Here is a 14362-nt window from a genome sequence, read left to right on the forward strand (position 1 = left end):
GCAAATATAATATTAAAAAAAAATTGGGAAAATGTGCATGCACAATCAAATATCCCTTATTAACCGGTATACACTACTGTTGTTTTTTTTTTTTAAAGAAATTAATACTTTTATTTAGCAATGTCTCATTAAATTCACATTCGATTTACATTTAATCATTTTTAGAGGATGCTTTTATCCAAAGTGATTTAAAAGTGAGGACAATGGAATCTAAATCAACAAAAGAGTGATGACAAGTATCAGTTGGCTTAATGCAGTACAGGTTGCAAGTTTTTTATTTTATTATTATGTAATAAATGAAGAAAAAAAACAGATAGAATAGAAAAAGATTATAGCTAGCTGGTGATAGAGGCCTTTATCTGAAAATTCAGCTTTGCCGTTATCTAAATAAAAATCATTATATATATATATATATATATATATATATATATATATATATGGCTATTTTAAATTGAAATAAAATATTTATTTTTTACTGTAGCTTTGATTAAATAAATGCAGCCTTGGTGAGCATAAGAAACGTCTTTCATAAACATTTAAAAAATCCCAAACTTTCACTTGGTTTCATTTTGCTTTATTTGGTTTTAAATGCACTTAACAAGTGTCTGGTATTGTGGAATGTGTTGTCTGAGATCTGCAGTTTGATTTAGATTCAAATTTGATGTTTATGGACCTATGTACATTCAACCTTTTATATTCCAGTACCTGTCAGTACATAGCTGTTTACCTCATATTCACTAGTTCCTTGTTTTTTTCCTCATCAGACGATGCTGCACTACCGCTCCAATCTGCTGCAGACCATGAGCACACTGCTCTTCTCCCCGCTCCTGCTCACAGGTGTGTCTGAGCAGAAACAGCTCATCGAGGTCGAGCTCTACCCAGATTTCAAATCAGACCTTGTGAGTTTGTAGAGTTTGTAAAGACATTGGCATTTTTCATATTATTCATACAACAAGTACATATCTAAATCTAAATGTGTATTTAAAAACCGTGCATTATATTGATCTGTCCTTCACAGTACCAGCCTGCCGTTGGTGCTGTGATCGAGATTCAGTCCCGCAGGGTCCAGATTTATTCTGCCCAGCTGAGGATCCATGCCTGCTTCGCTGGTGTTAGGTATTTGCCATGGTTTGGTTTTACCAGTTTATTTGACTATACGTGTTCCTTGAAGTGATGCGGCTCAAGACTTTCCCCGTAATGCTTTTCCCTTTTGCTACAGATACCTCCTGTATAATTTCCCTGTGATGTCTGCAGTCGTTGGGGTGGCGAGTAACTTCACCTTCCTCTGTGTCATTGTGCTCTTCAGTTACCTGCAGTTCATCTGGGGAGGGCTTTATCCCCCCGAGCAGGTCAGAGTGAAGGTAAGACCATCTGTCTGCCTAATCTATTTAACTTTCACGCTGTCACACTTCCGTTGGATGCTTTCCAGACGTCTGTTTACACACACAGGTGACGATGGGAGACTCGACACGTCTTCAGCAGAGGAGGGAAGAAGCACGTAAACGTATGCACTCATCCACCAGCACTCCCAGTAAGAACACAGCTACTGCACACACATGATCACGTCAACCAAACAGATCAGTCAATAATACGCAAATCTCCTGCTGTTTCCAAGTCATGACATATGGGAGAGATTGCAGTGAAGCAGCAGATCTACCGAAACAAACGGTTCGAAACAAAGGTGAGTAAGAGCATGCAACAAAACGAAAATGTGATCAAAGTAATGCAGTAGATCTCTGTGGCAATCATATGCACATTAGGGCGATAAAAGTCAGTGAAGAATCATGCAATCATGTTTGTTTGTGCAGGTGAGTTGGACAGTCCTAGTGTGACTGGGACAGAGGAACTGAATCACCTGCAAGAGGATGAAGCTGGTAAAAATATCAACTTAAAGCATAAGAATAATAGAATGAGAACATATTGGGGGGTTTTAAATGCTTTTGAAAAGTCTTCCATGACTGCATCAAAAATGATCAAAAATACAGTAAAACCAGTAATTGTGAAATTTATTATTGTAAAAACATTAATTGTCATACAATTATTACAAATAATGTATTTTAAAATGCAATTTATTCCTGTGATGGCAAAGCTAAATGTGTTCATTCATTCTCTTAAGTGTCACATGATCCTTCAGAAAATCAGTCTGGTGTTCAAGAAACATTTCCTAGTATTATTAATGTTCTTTTTTTAATCATTTTGTGCTAAAAAATTTTTTTTGCTGGATTTGTTGATGAATGGATAGTTTAAAAGAAGAGCATTTATTTGAAATGGCAATCTTTTGTAACATTATAAATGTATTAATGTCACTTTTGCTCAGTTTTATGTATCCTTGTTGAATAAAAGTATTAATTTATATTTAAAAAAAAGAAAAGAAAAGATATCCAGAGCCCAAACTTTGAATGGTAATAAAGCTTACAGACCAAGTCCGTTCACTGGTTAATATTTCCTTCAACAGATGAAGCTCCCATTTTCCTTGAGGCTCCTCATATTGCAGAGACCCATTTGAGCGAGGAGGACCCAGATCATGAGCAGAGGGCAGCAGGAATGGGAAACGGGACTCAAAATGAAGAAACTACCCAATCACAGTCCTCAAACACCAGCCTTAGACAAAGGCTTGGACCCTGGATGAGGCTCTGAGCTCCAAACTCTGGAGCAACCACGGACGCACATACATTCTGTTACATTACGTGACTCATAGCTAGCATATTTGAGACACTCCTTCTGCAATGCATTTTTACATAAACACTTTTTTCAGATGCATTTGGAAACCAGTTTACCTCGTGGAGCTGATGTGAAGCTAAAGAGAATTTCCTGTTCTGCTGCTATTGTTCTCCTTTAGCTGATAACTAACTATAGGACTTAAAAGTCACCTTTAGAGTCCTGTCATGCTTTAACCTGTCCTTACTGATGTCTGTGCTTCTGTTACAATAACAGTTTTGCATGTAAAGTGTAACTACTGTAAGTGTGTTCAAGGTTTCAACACTTCCACTTTATTAATTTCCCTTGAATTCCTCTGCGTTATGATGTTCTCACAAAAATCTTTACCATGGCTGAGCAGTTCCACTCAAATTCTTGGAATATTATACAATTTGTTTCATAAATTTCACTTATTTTACAGCAGAAAATGCAAAACATATTTTGTTAAAGACCATGTTACATATTGTGAAAAATAAAGAGGACGTTGAAGTATTGTTTATTTGGGAAACATGCTGAAATAATAATAATAGTAGTTGTATTATTATTAACTTTAGTAATATTATTTTAATTACGATTATGGTATTTTTATTATTACTTTTACTATATAAAATAATATTCCAAGACTACATGCAAAATTAAGCCTACTATGGAAGTATATGGTGTTTTTATTTTTTTATAGTTATTTAATTCAATTCATGAATAATTGTCCACTCTAACCAAAGATGTACTGGTATGTTTAGTTTATTATTTTGCATAGAGTTCATGTGAGCGAATAAGTAAACATTATAAAAGGAAGAATGTTCGCATCCTCGCATTTTCCGTTTACTTCATGTTTATTTGTTTTATTTAATAAATCAGACGTGAAGGCAGCAGCTTATCCATCCATCGTGTTGTATGGACAGTCATTCTTTTACTGTCCAACACTAGGAGGCAATAGAGAACCGCAAACACTCCACTGGGTTTAAGAAGAAGAAAGTGGCGCAGCGTCATTTGAGACTGTTTATTCTCACACGAATCACTGGCCAGAAAAGATCTATTCCGATCTTGCGAGCCTACAAAGAGTTTATCTTATTTTTCTCGATTTTGTTTTATTAAAAAAATAATAATAATAGGAAAACAACAATTGGAGGTCCTATATTTTACATTTAAAGTAGCGTTAAAGCCTTCGTAGAAGATGGCGACATCGGACGACTCGCGCTACTATAGTGGTAAGTTTGAGCCGTTAGCAAAAGCGCTTAGCTCCATTTAAATTGTCTGACATGAATAAGGTTTAGTTAAGATTATTCACAATCTTACTGCTTCTCAAAGACCGTTTTCTAACTCTGTGTAGTCTGTCATCGTGTAACGTTACTCTATAATTTACATAAGTATCATCTAGCCAGCTAGCCTTTGTTTTTGTTGGTGCGTGATGTGTTTTTGTTGTTAGCTGTTAGTGCAGACAAACGGTGAACGCATTATCCAAACTTATTTAGCCGATTTTAATGTTATATTTGGTGAAAGGTTGTGAAAATAATATGGAGCGGGGTGAACTGACCACATGGTGGTAATGCGTTATGAGGTCATATTGAACTGCTGTAATATTGACCAAACTAACGTTACTTACGAATAATAAAACCCGAGAGGAGCCTTCCAGCAAATTGCATAGTTTTGTAGTTCATCTCCTGCCTTCATTGTTTCTTAGACCAAGAGCACTGCACAGTGTTCATGTTCAACAACTAAAGACTGACATACGTTTATGTATCGTTATTTTAAACGGATCAGTTTATTGAAGCTTTAAAACATAACAAAAATGAATTAAGTTGATATTTAAAAGTTATTGATTATGATGATAATTCAGAGATCTTTATTGATTATGATGATAATTCAGAGATCTTTAACGTATCAAAAATAGAGCTTTATAGGGATAAAATCATGTTAAACAAGATAGGTGAGCAACGTTTTTGTATATGAAGAAAACTGGTTTCAAACATACTTCCAAGTAATCTAATCTTTTTAAAGTGAACACTTGAGTGTCTGAAATGCTGATTTCTCATTGGAAATTAGTGATAGGTTTTTGGAAAAAATGGACAACAATTTCTTTAGGGGCACAGTAATGTGTAATAGAGTGAAATTATTCCAACAACAAAATTTACGTCCAAGCAGTGGCCCATTAGCACTAGTTTGATTACAGGGATTATGTCACATGTATTTGTTAAACGCCTGTTTTCACACCACTGACTCTTTCATCTTCCATCTTTTGTTGTTTTGCGGCGCAAGTGACGGATTTCTTCAGTGTTGTCAATGAAGCTCAAGTTCCAGATGTCAAATAACACTTTATTGCAAAGCAACAAAGTCAAGATAATGGTTACCCCATCTCAATCTCTGTCGATCTTGATTTTCAAATATCAGCATTGCCCATTAAGTTTATTTTGATGGCCTTGGCGATATATCTGTCGCCCACTACACATGAGAGATTCATCAAACCTGAAATGTATCTGTCATACTCAGGAACCCACCCAAAGTTCATAGGGTTGTTTAAATTCACTGGTACAATTCAATGGAAACCACCAATACTGCCCAATGGGTAGTCCCTTTGATTTTCAATCTGTATTTGGAATAATTCAACATTGATCAGTATATTGATTACTTTTAACACCATGCATCATATTTATAAGTAAAATTAGACCATATATGGAGTATATAATGTAAAATAACACACAACTTTCAGAGCATGATGACCGTGTTGGTGGACCAAAGCATCGTAACCGTAAAGGCAGAGGTCCTTTCAGAGCCCCGCTGTACAGCGATCCGATTTCACGGCCGAGGCATCGAGGTGGTCACGGTGGTGGTGGAGGAGGCCCTGGTCCTCGGACCAGACTTCAGGATGATGATGGAGATGTGGCCATGACCGAAGGTCCTCAAGACAGTGGTGGCCAGCGCAGATTGTAAGCACTTTGGGGCTACTTTGTTTCTTATATAATCATTGAGGGTCAGTAGTTAAGATTTTATGCTTGTTTTCAGCAATCCATATGGCCGACCACAGAATCGGCGAGATAATCGCAAAGGTGGACGTGGTGGTGGTGGAGGCGGCGGAGGTGCAGGTGGAAATGATGATAGAGGTGGCAATCGATATGGAGCCAGAGGAGGTGGAGGTGGCAGTGGTTCTGATGGAAACCGCAAGAACTGGTTTAAAATGACTGTTAGTACATTAGACATTATAGCACATGAGTTAAGCAGTTATGAATGTATTAGGCTTTAATTTAAAGTACGTTCATGACCCTGTTGCCATATTACATTGTGATTGTCTTTTGTGTCTGGTCACAGATTCCTTTCGGGAAGAAATATGACAAAGATTGGCTTTTGTCTTCACTTCAGAGCGTCTGTTCCATGCCATTCCATGCCGTTCATGTAAGTATACACTGAAATGCATTTTCCACAGCATGAATATAGAAAAGCACCCATGTCAGATTGCTAAATCGCTTCCGGTTTGTCTTTTTTTGGTCCCAGTATCACACTGATGGCAACAAGGCCCAGTTTTATGTTGAAGACGCCACAACTGCTAACGCTTTGTTTAAAGTGTCACGGAAAATAACGGACAAAGATGGATATAAGGTAATACTCATTAAATGCAATGCATTCTAAACATTTAAAGATGGCAGAAATGGCATCTAGTCGTTATTGTAATTTAATATTTCTAAAGTAATAGCCATAAAAATACTTTAATTTGTTTATGTGCAGATTTGGTAAGACTTTCTAGTTTAACCAGAGTGTAATTTGGTGTTAATCTGTTGGATGGATAGGTGACCGTTATTATGAACAGCTGCCCACCACCTGCTTTGATTCACACTGATCTGAAGGCCGCAGATTTGGAGCATTTGAAAGTAAGGGATTGTTACTTGCAGCAGCCTGCAAGAGGATGTTTTTTCATTAATTTCACTTCTGGATAATTACTGACTGTCTTCTGCAGCAATGCATGGCTAAACGCTTTGATGGGTCACAGCAGGCTCTTGATCTGAACAACATCAGAGTCGATCCAGGTTGGACTTTCAATGCAGTCATTTTTCTCAAAAAAAAAAACACTTATTCATTTTGGCCTGTTGAAGGCTATAGCTCAAATGTTTGTTGTTGTTTTCTGGCAGATTTGGTTTCTCAAAATATTGAGGTCACTTTAAATCGGAGGAACTCCATGTTGGCGGTTATCAAAATAATTGAGGAGAACATTCCTGAGGTACAACGTAACATTTTTCTTGCATGATTTCCTAAAGCATAGCAAGCAAATACACTCCCTTTTTAAAAATTTGGATTAGTCACTAATTTTTTTTTTCTTTTTTTTACAAAAATAAGTTAATATTTTTGTTCAGCAAGGACACATTAAATTGATCAACAGTGACAGTACAAACATTTGGAAGCTACCAAAAGATTTGTTCTTTATCAAGAACCTTTTGAGCATTAGTTAACTCTATAGATGTGATCAGAAAACATTTTTCTTTTTCCTTTCATAGCTGATTTGTCTGAACCTAAGCAACAACCGGTTGTTCAGGCTGGATGACTTGGCGGATATTGCCAACAAAGTTCCCAACTTGAAGATTCTCAATCTTTCACATAACGAGGTATGATTATGCTCTCTGATACCTATAGATTTAGTGTTTCCTCTAGGCTTGTCAGTCATGTGTCATTGTATCATCTTGTAGCTGAAGACCGAGAGAGAGCTTGATAAACTGAAGGGTCTGAAGCTGGTGGAACTGTTGTTGGAGGGAAATCCTTTATGTGGACACTACAAGAACCAGGCCGACTACGTCAGGTTAGACTTCTCTGCCATTTGTTGCCAGAAAAATACTATACACAAGTACATAATTATCAAGCGCAGTGCTTTAAAATATACGCCCTTACGTTACTCGGCAAGCCTGTATGCTCTTAAAGCTATAGATATTAACCTGATTGATTTTCTGTAATGTACTAGAATGCAATGCATACATGTGTTGCGTTATAAATTGCAGTGTGTTCAACAACACAAAGCGTCTGCATTCACGTACTTGCGTAGAGTATGTTTCAGGCCTGAAACCGAATAGTTGTGCGTGTGTGCGCATATGCACTTGAATGCATGCATATGCAAAGCCTTACCCCTGTAGTTCAGTACAAAAAAAAAAAACCTGTGTTAATGGCTCTATAACTGGTGTGTAAAATACACCTAGAAAACTTGGCAGTCAATTAGAAAGATAAATGTATTGTGTGCTGAATATTTCAGATTTGTGAGTTGAGGTTCACTTTAAATTGAAATATTATCAAGAGAAAAAATCCCTGGCGAGAGGGAGTCTGACGTGACGGAAATGCCTGGTAGAAAGTGTGCCTAATTTTATTTAGTTTTTATTACACGTAAAATGTATTTATTAATTGTCCCAATCACTGCATGTTATTCTAAAGAGAGAGAAAAATTTAATCCATAAGTCCCATTCTAGGGGTGTAAGAAAATATTTATATACTTATTGCAAATATTTTGTTTGGTGAAACTGTCGATTCTCAAAAACGCAATATCTATTTATATTTTTGTAAAAATCATACAAGATTCATGGCAGTTGTTTTGTTTTGAGTTTCTATTGCTAAAATAAGAAATGTACCAATATATTGCCTTAAAGTATCGCAACATATCGTATCGCTATCCCTGTATCGTGATACGTATCGTATCATCAGATTATTGCCGATACACAGCCCTATCCCACTCTATGTGTGATTTTTAAATGCTAAAGTAAGAGTTCTTGATTATTTTCCACTAGTTTAATCATCAGGCATGTGATGATGATATTTACTCGTTCGAGTTCCAGTGGCAATCCAGTAAGGAGCATAAGTTTGACACCGCCTCTGGTTCTTTATGGTTTCCACACTTTCACCCATTCTTGCTTTTTCCAACCATTTGTTCTGCCCCGTCACTGTTGTCCCTGTAGCTTTTTGCACAGAACCTGGCAATTGGCTTTTCTAAAACAATTAAGCATATTGTAAATTTCATCAGCTTATACTTCAGCAATTAAAGTCAGTTTAAGCAGCAGCTTCTGCATGTGACCTCCCAGAATGCAGATGAATAAGTTGGCATACAAGGACAGAACAACCATTGGAGATGAGGCTCTATTAAGTACTTTTTGTGCTCCACCTGTCTAAAATGCTGGCACCCTCCTCCCTCCAGCCGCCCTGCACAAGTCGAACACCTGATGTACTGCTGATACTGTGTGGCCAGTGAGAGGCTGGTTAGTCAAGGACGGGTAAGATCCCAACTTTTGATTCTGGGACAACCTAAGGCAGGCACAGCCGCAAAACTGGCCACAGCCAACGTCTTGGAGATGAAGACCATTCAAGGAAGAAGATGAGTTGTTTGTGAGGAGATGCTACTGGTGGAGAAGGAGAAGGGAGGTTTTTAAGAGAAACCTTGAGCCAAGCACTGCTCAGATATATGAGCTTTTTATTCATGGTGCAAAATGACTAATGAGAGCAGAGGCAATTCTCGCTCTCTCTGTTTCTGTATTGAAACCAAGGTGGAGGATAGTTGGTCAGACTGACCATTTTCATGATCCTCGTCCTAGAGCACTTTGAAAAAAAAAAATCATCTGATCATCAATTCACCAAAGAGAAAACATTGGGAGAAAATACTGGAGGAGGATCACAGGAAACCTTTTAAAATAATCATTTCAATATCAAATAGGCCACAAATGACTAAATAAGCAAAAGAAGAGTAAGCTGTCTGGGCTCAAATGAAGCTTCAATTAACAGTTTGTATAAATGCCCTGCTGTTCTTAAATTTAATAGTAGGGTCCAAATGAATTAGGGCAAATAACCCACACACCTTTTATAGCACTCATTTATTTCAGTCATATTATGCTCTGTGCAGAGGCTCGGGGTTCAACAATTGTGCTCTTCTGGGGTTCTTTTTTTTTTTTTTTATATCTGATCATCTCTCTGTATAGCTTCTCTTTTACTGTCTCCTCTGTGGTTCATCCATTACTGTCATATATTTTTTCACCAATGTGTATGGCTAAATTTACTCACAGTTAGGTCTGTTATAAATAATGTAAAAAGCACCTAATGAACTGTTTACACTTTAAGTTTTAACAACTTAACATGCCAACATTTGTCGATCTGTATGTTAGTGCCTGGAAAAAAAAATAAGTACCCCATAGTTTTGACCGTAGGAACCACCAGTATGTCACCAGATCCCTTTCCTCCGAGAACACTTCCTAAATGTGCTAAAAAAAAAACTGAGCGACTGACTGACTGATTGATTGGTGGTGTGAATGTTCACCAAACTCTACCCCTCACAACACCCCACTGCCCCCATCCTTTGCCAGCCTGTGTGTGTCTGTTTTTCGGCCTGTAGGGGGCACCGGTGGTGAGTATTGTGGCTGGGTAAGTACTGTGCTGGGGGGTGGGAGGGAGTTGGAACAGGGCTGTGATTGGCTGATTGGTGCCATGGCTGAAATGCCCACGTTTTTCAACACAAACTTGAGTCCAGCAAACCTTTGCTGTTTGTGCAAATGTAATGAATGAATGGTGTTTGTTTTAACTGTCACAGTACTGTTCAAATGTTTGTGTTCCATAAAATAAGATGATTATTTAAGAAATGAATATTCAGAAAGGCTTATTAAATTTAAGTGATTTTTATAATGTTAGAAAAAATATATAATTTAAATAAATGGTGTTCTTTCAAATTTTCTGTTCATCAAAGAATCCTGAAAAAAAAAAAAAAGTATAAATTTTTCCACAAACATTTTAAGTAGCACATAGGGCTTTTGTGGTGAAAGAATTTCCCTTGTAATTTTGAGTGGCTCAAGTATGTGGTATTATCACCATATATGTGTGTATGTGTTACGATATAACCAGGCCATATTCAGAAACCAATGAAACTGAAACCAAACGGATGAAACAGGAAGTGAAGTAAACAGAAGAGAACGACAAAATAATGATCCACATAACAGAACATTAACCTGACATAATGACATGCTCCATTGATCTCTCTCTCTCATTCGCTGTCCGTTTAGGCTTAAGTGCAAACCTATGGAGCCTCTGTACAAATCAGAATGGTACACAAACTGCAGACACAAACCTCTGCAGTTTGCTCGTCAATAGCACATCATTGCAATATTGTGTTTAACGCGACAGCCCTAGTAGCACAGCTGTTTTTAACATTGATAATGAGATGTTTCATGAGCACCAAATCAGCATATTAAAATGATTTTTAAAGCATTATGTGACACTGAAGACTAGAGTAATGATACTGAAAAGGAACAATATACCTTTTTAGAAGTTATTTTTATACAATTGCAACATTTCACAATATTACTGTTTTTATTGCATTTTTGATTGAAATAAATGCAGCCTTGGTGAGTATGCATTAATAAAATCCTGCCGACCTCAAACTTTTGAACTCAAACTTTTGATGTGTAAAATGTGTAAATCCACAGTTTTGCAATATCTCAAGCCTGATGGATAATTGTAAGTAAATATATTACTCTGATTGAATCATCTTTGCCTTTATGTCCCATACTTAAGATGGCCCGATTGAAGTTTTTGAGTTAGTGTTGGACCGTGTCATTGGCACGTGTGCAGTCTTTGCTAATGTTGTCTCTCTTGTTGTGTCTTCGTGATTGTTGGACAGTGCCGTTCGGGAACGATTCCCCAAGCTGCTCAAACTGGTAGGAAATCCACAGTGTTCATCTGTTGGTGTGACATTTATTAGCTTGCAAACATACAATTCTGGTAACCATTAGAAGTGAATATGTAGTCACATTCATCTTCGGCTAAATTGTGGAATTGATGTGTTGCGTTTCTGTTTATTTATCCATAACAGGATGGACACGTCCTTCCGCCTCCCATTGGTTTTGATTTGGAAGTCGCTCCTGCGACTCTTCCCCCCTCCAAGGTTTGGTCAAGCTTTCACCCTTTCTTCCCTGAGATACCTATATGTGGCTTTCATTCTTAACTTCTGTTTTACTTCAAACACAGGCTAGCTACTTCTGCTCTGAAGAAATCAAGAACATCATCCTTTGCTTCCTGCAACAGTACGCATTCTTGGATCTTTATACAACACACCAGCAGTAAAACTAAAACGTTCAGATCAGTATGTTCACGTATCTGTCTCACTCTCCAGATATTACAGCATATATGACTCCGGAGACAGACAGCCCCTGCTGGACGCCTACCATGACGGGGCAGCTTTCTCCCTCAGTATTCCCTTCACCCTGCAGAACGCTTCAAAGTACAGCACACATCCTCTCTCCTCTATCATCTAGACAAAAACGATTGACTTGTACTGAACAGTACCATCTGATCTTTCTTCCACATGGTCCACAAACATTTACCTCGTTTTTCTCATCTCTTTTTCTGCAGAAGTAGTTTAGGGGAGTATCAGAAAGACTGTCGCAATATCAGGCGTATGAAAGACGACCCCAGTAAGTAATTATGAAATAATCAAGTTTCTGTCCTCTATCATATTTCAGCAATTTGGGCAAAAAACCCAATCAGCTTTCCTGTTGCTCAAATGTGAGTAAGCAACTTGAACACAAGTGTAACCTCCATAGGGAACTTTTCATCCTCTCACAAAGCTCCCGATTGCGCAAAAAGTCACTGCAGTAATAAATGTTGCCTGCACTTTTAGTATTAAATTGTATCCTGAATTGTGTGAACTGAGTTATGCCGTTTTCCTTTCAGCTACACGGTTTCGTTTGATCAAACACACAAGATTAAACGTGGTGGCTTTCCTGAACGAACTCCCCAAAACTCAACATGACATCGCCTCCTTGATCGTAGATGTCAACACCTACACAGTGAGTCAAACTTGCCGTTTTCTGGTTGCATGGTTCACATTCAGATATGCGGTTCTAATTGCATCTGTGTTTTTTGCAGGCTACATTGTTGGCATTTACAGTCAGTGGAGTTTTCAAAGAGAGTGAGTTCCATCGAAAATCATTAAGACAGACGTTTGAGTCTGAAAATCTTGTATGCATTTTTTATTTTTATTTTTTTCACATGCGTCATCCTTTCCTTTCAAGATGCATGCTACAGATGCAAAAAAACACTTAAAATCAAATTCGATCCAAATTTTTTATGACGGACGAAAGATTTGGAGGTAGTGTGTAAATGTGATTGACATCGCGTGAGGCCAATTTAAATTTTTTTACGTGAACATTTTGGACTCTGAGCAAGGACCTTTACTCTGAACTGAGGGGGTTTTGTGACTCACTATCATTTTCTCTTCTTTTTTTTTTTTTTTAAGCAGATGGCAAATCGCGAGACTCATTCAGAGCCTTCTCCCGGGTGTTCATTGCCGTACCTGCTGGAAATGCTGGGTAAGATCTCACTTATAAAAATGAATTTGGCTTTATGTGCCATTTGGTCATCTCATCGTAACATTTTCTCTTCAGTCTGTGCATTGTGAATGACGAGCTCTTCGTTCGAAATGCCACTACGGAGGAAATTCGACGTGCATTTGTTGCCCCAGCCCCCACGCCGTCCAGCAGCCCTGTTCCCACTCTGTCCGCCCCGCAACAAGAAATGCTTGCTGCCTTCTCCCTAATGTCTGGAATGAACCTAGAATGGTCTCAAAAGTAAGGACTACAATACGTTCATTATTGCTTTTGTTAGTTGTTCGTTCTTTTTCTAGAGTCATATAAAGATGGATGGCTTGTCAAGGTCAGAAATTTCTCATTTCAGGTGCCTACAAGACAACGAATGGGATTTTGACAGGGCTGCTCAGATCTTCACTGGCCTTAAGGTAACACCAGTGGTTCACAAGAATAAATTAAGAGTTCATTTACAAAAACTGAGAAATTAAAAAATAGCAGAGTGCCTTGCATTATTTTCCACATATAGCGCAAACATGTTTTGTGAAAAAAGCTGGTATTATCCACTTTCAAGGCATCATGAGTTCTTATTTTAGAGCAGAAGACAACAACCACACTTGTTTGTGAACCGAAGCCTATAAGTCAATTTTAGCAAATCAATGCGCTGTATTCAGGTCAGATGACAACTTTTTTTACAATCCGTTTTTGCAAATGAACTCTTCAAATACTCATGCATCCTGCATTTATCTTATGGATGCTTTTGTCCTTTTTAAACAGGCACAAGGAAAGATCCCAGATGTCGCGTTCGTCAAATAAAGGAGTTGTTGGAAGTTTTACAGAAACCCTAAACCGCAAGGGGTCTTCCTGAATCTTCCCATCTAAAATAAAATCTGTGGTTGTTTTTTTTTTTATTCTTTTCTTTTTCCTCTAAAGAAAACAACAATTTAATTTCTTTACCATGGAGAATCAAGTTTACAGAGCAAAAATAAGATAGGAAAATAACTCAGGAAGGCACTAAAACAATTTCCCCCCATTATGTGAATTATTTTTAAAGAAATATGTATTTTGAGAATCTTTTTTTTTCTTTTCTCCCCAACTTTGCGGTTCAAGGTTTCCGTTAGTTTTAAATGTTGTCATGTCGAATATGAGACAGATGTGACAAATAAAGTACTTGTTCATTGCTTGTTGTGTTTTGTAAAATAAATATTAACCATGATCTTATTTACTAGACTGTAAGAGTGAGTTGTATTTTACTGTGAATTATTATAGCTTAGAAGGAAAATGATACAATGTTCAGTACAATATGTCTTATCAAAAAAAGCTGAATGTGCCATCAAACTTGCATCATAGAGGCACGCATATAT

The 14362-nt window shown here is 37.5% G+C and overlaps 2 protein-coding genes across 3 annotated transcripts in view; both read left to right on the plus strand.

Moving 5' to 3' along the window:
• Positions 1-3022, plus strand: part of LOC127985699 (seipin) — a 9435-nt gene extending 6413 nt beyond the window's left edge. For both annotated transcript variants that reach the window (XM_052587759.1, XM_052587758.1), the window contains exons 5-11: positions 765-899; positions 1019-1116; positions 1220-1361; positions 1450-1531; positions 1616-1681; positions 1809-1874; positions 2456-3022. In XM_052587759.1, the coding sequence (XP_052443719.1) occupies positions 765-899; positions 1019-1116; positions 1220-1361; positions 1450-1531; positions 1616-1681; positions 1809-1874; positions 2456-2637 (771 nt within the window). In that variant the 3' untranslated portion in view covers positions 2638-3022. The remainder of the gene's footprint in view (positions 1-764; positions 900-1018; positions 1117-1219; positions 1362-1449; positions 1532-1615; positions 1682-1808; positions 1875-2455) is intronic.
• Positions 3023-3658: 636 nt separating this feature from the next.
• LOC127985698 (nuclear RNA export factor 1) lies at positions 3659-14219 on the plus strand. Its single transcript, XM_052587757.1, has 21 exons — positions 3659-3905; positions 5405-5621; positions 5698-5875; positions 6001-6084; positions 6184-6288; positions 6477-6557; positions 6644-6713; positions 6816-6904; positions 7179-7286; positions 7368-7477; positions 11315-11351; positions 11507-11578; positions 11662-11717; positions 11807-11914; positions 12046-12107; positions 12367-12482; positions 12562-12604; positions 12935-13004; positions 13080-13262; positions 13369-13429; positions 13776-14219. The coding sequence occupies exons 1-21, from the start codon at positions 3872-3874 to the stop codon at positions 13812-13814; spliced, it is 1923 nt and encodes a 640-aa protein (XP_052443717.1). The 5' UTR covers positions 3659-3871; the 3' UTR covers positions 13815-14219.
• The last annotated feature ends 143 nt before the right edge of the window (positions 14220-14362 follow it).

This window comes from Carassius gibelio, chromosome B21 (assembly GCF_023724105.1).
Source record: "Carassius gibelio isolate Cgi1373 ecotype wild population from Czech Republic chromosome B21, carGib1.2-hapl.c, whole genome shotgun sequence".
Classification (NCBI taxonomy): Eukaryota; Metazoa; Chordata; class Actinopteri; order Cypriniformes; family Cyprinidae; genus Carassius; species Carassius gibelio.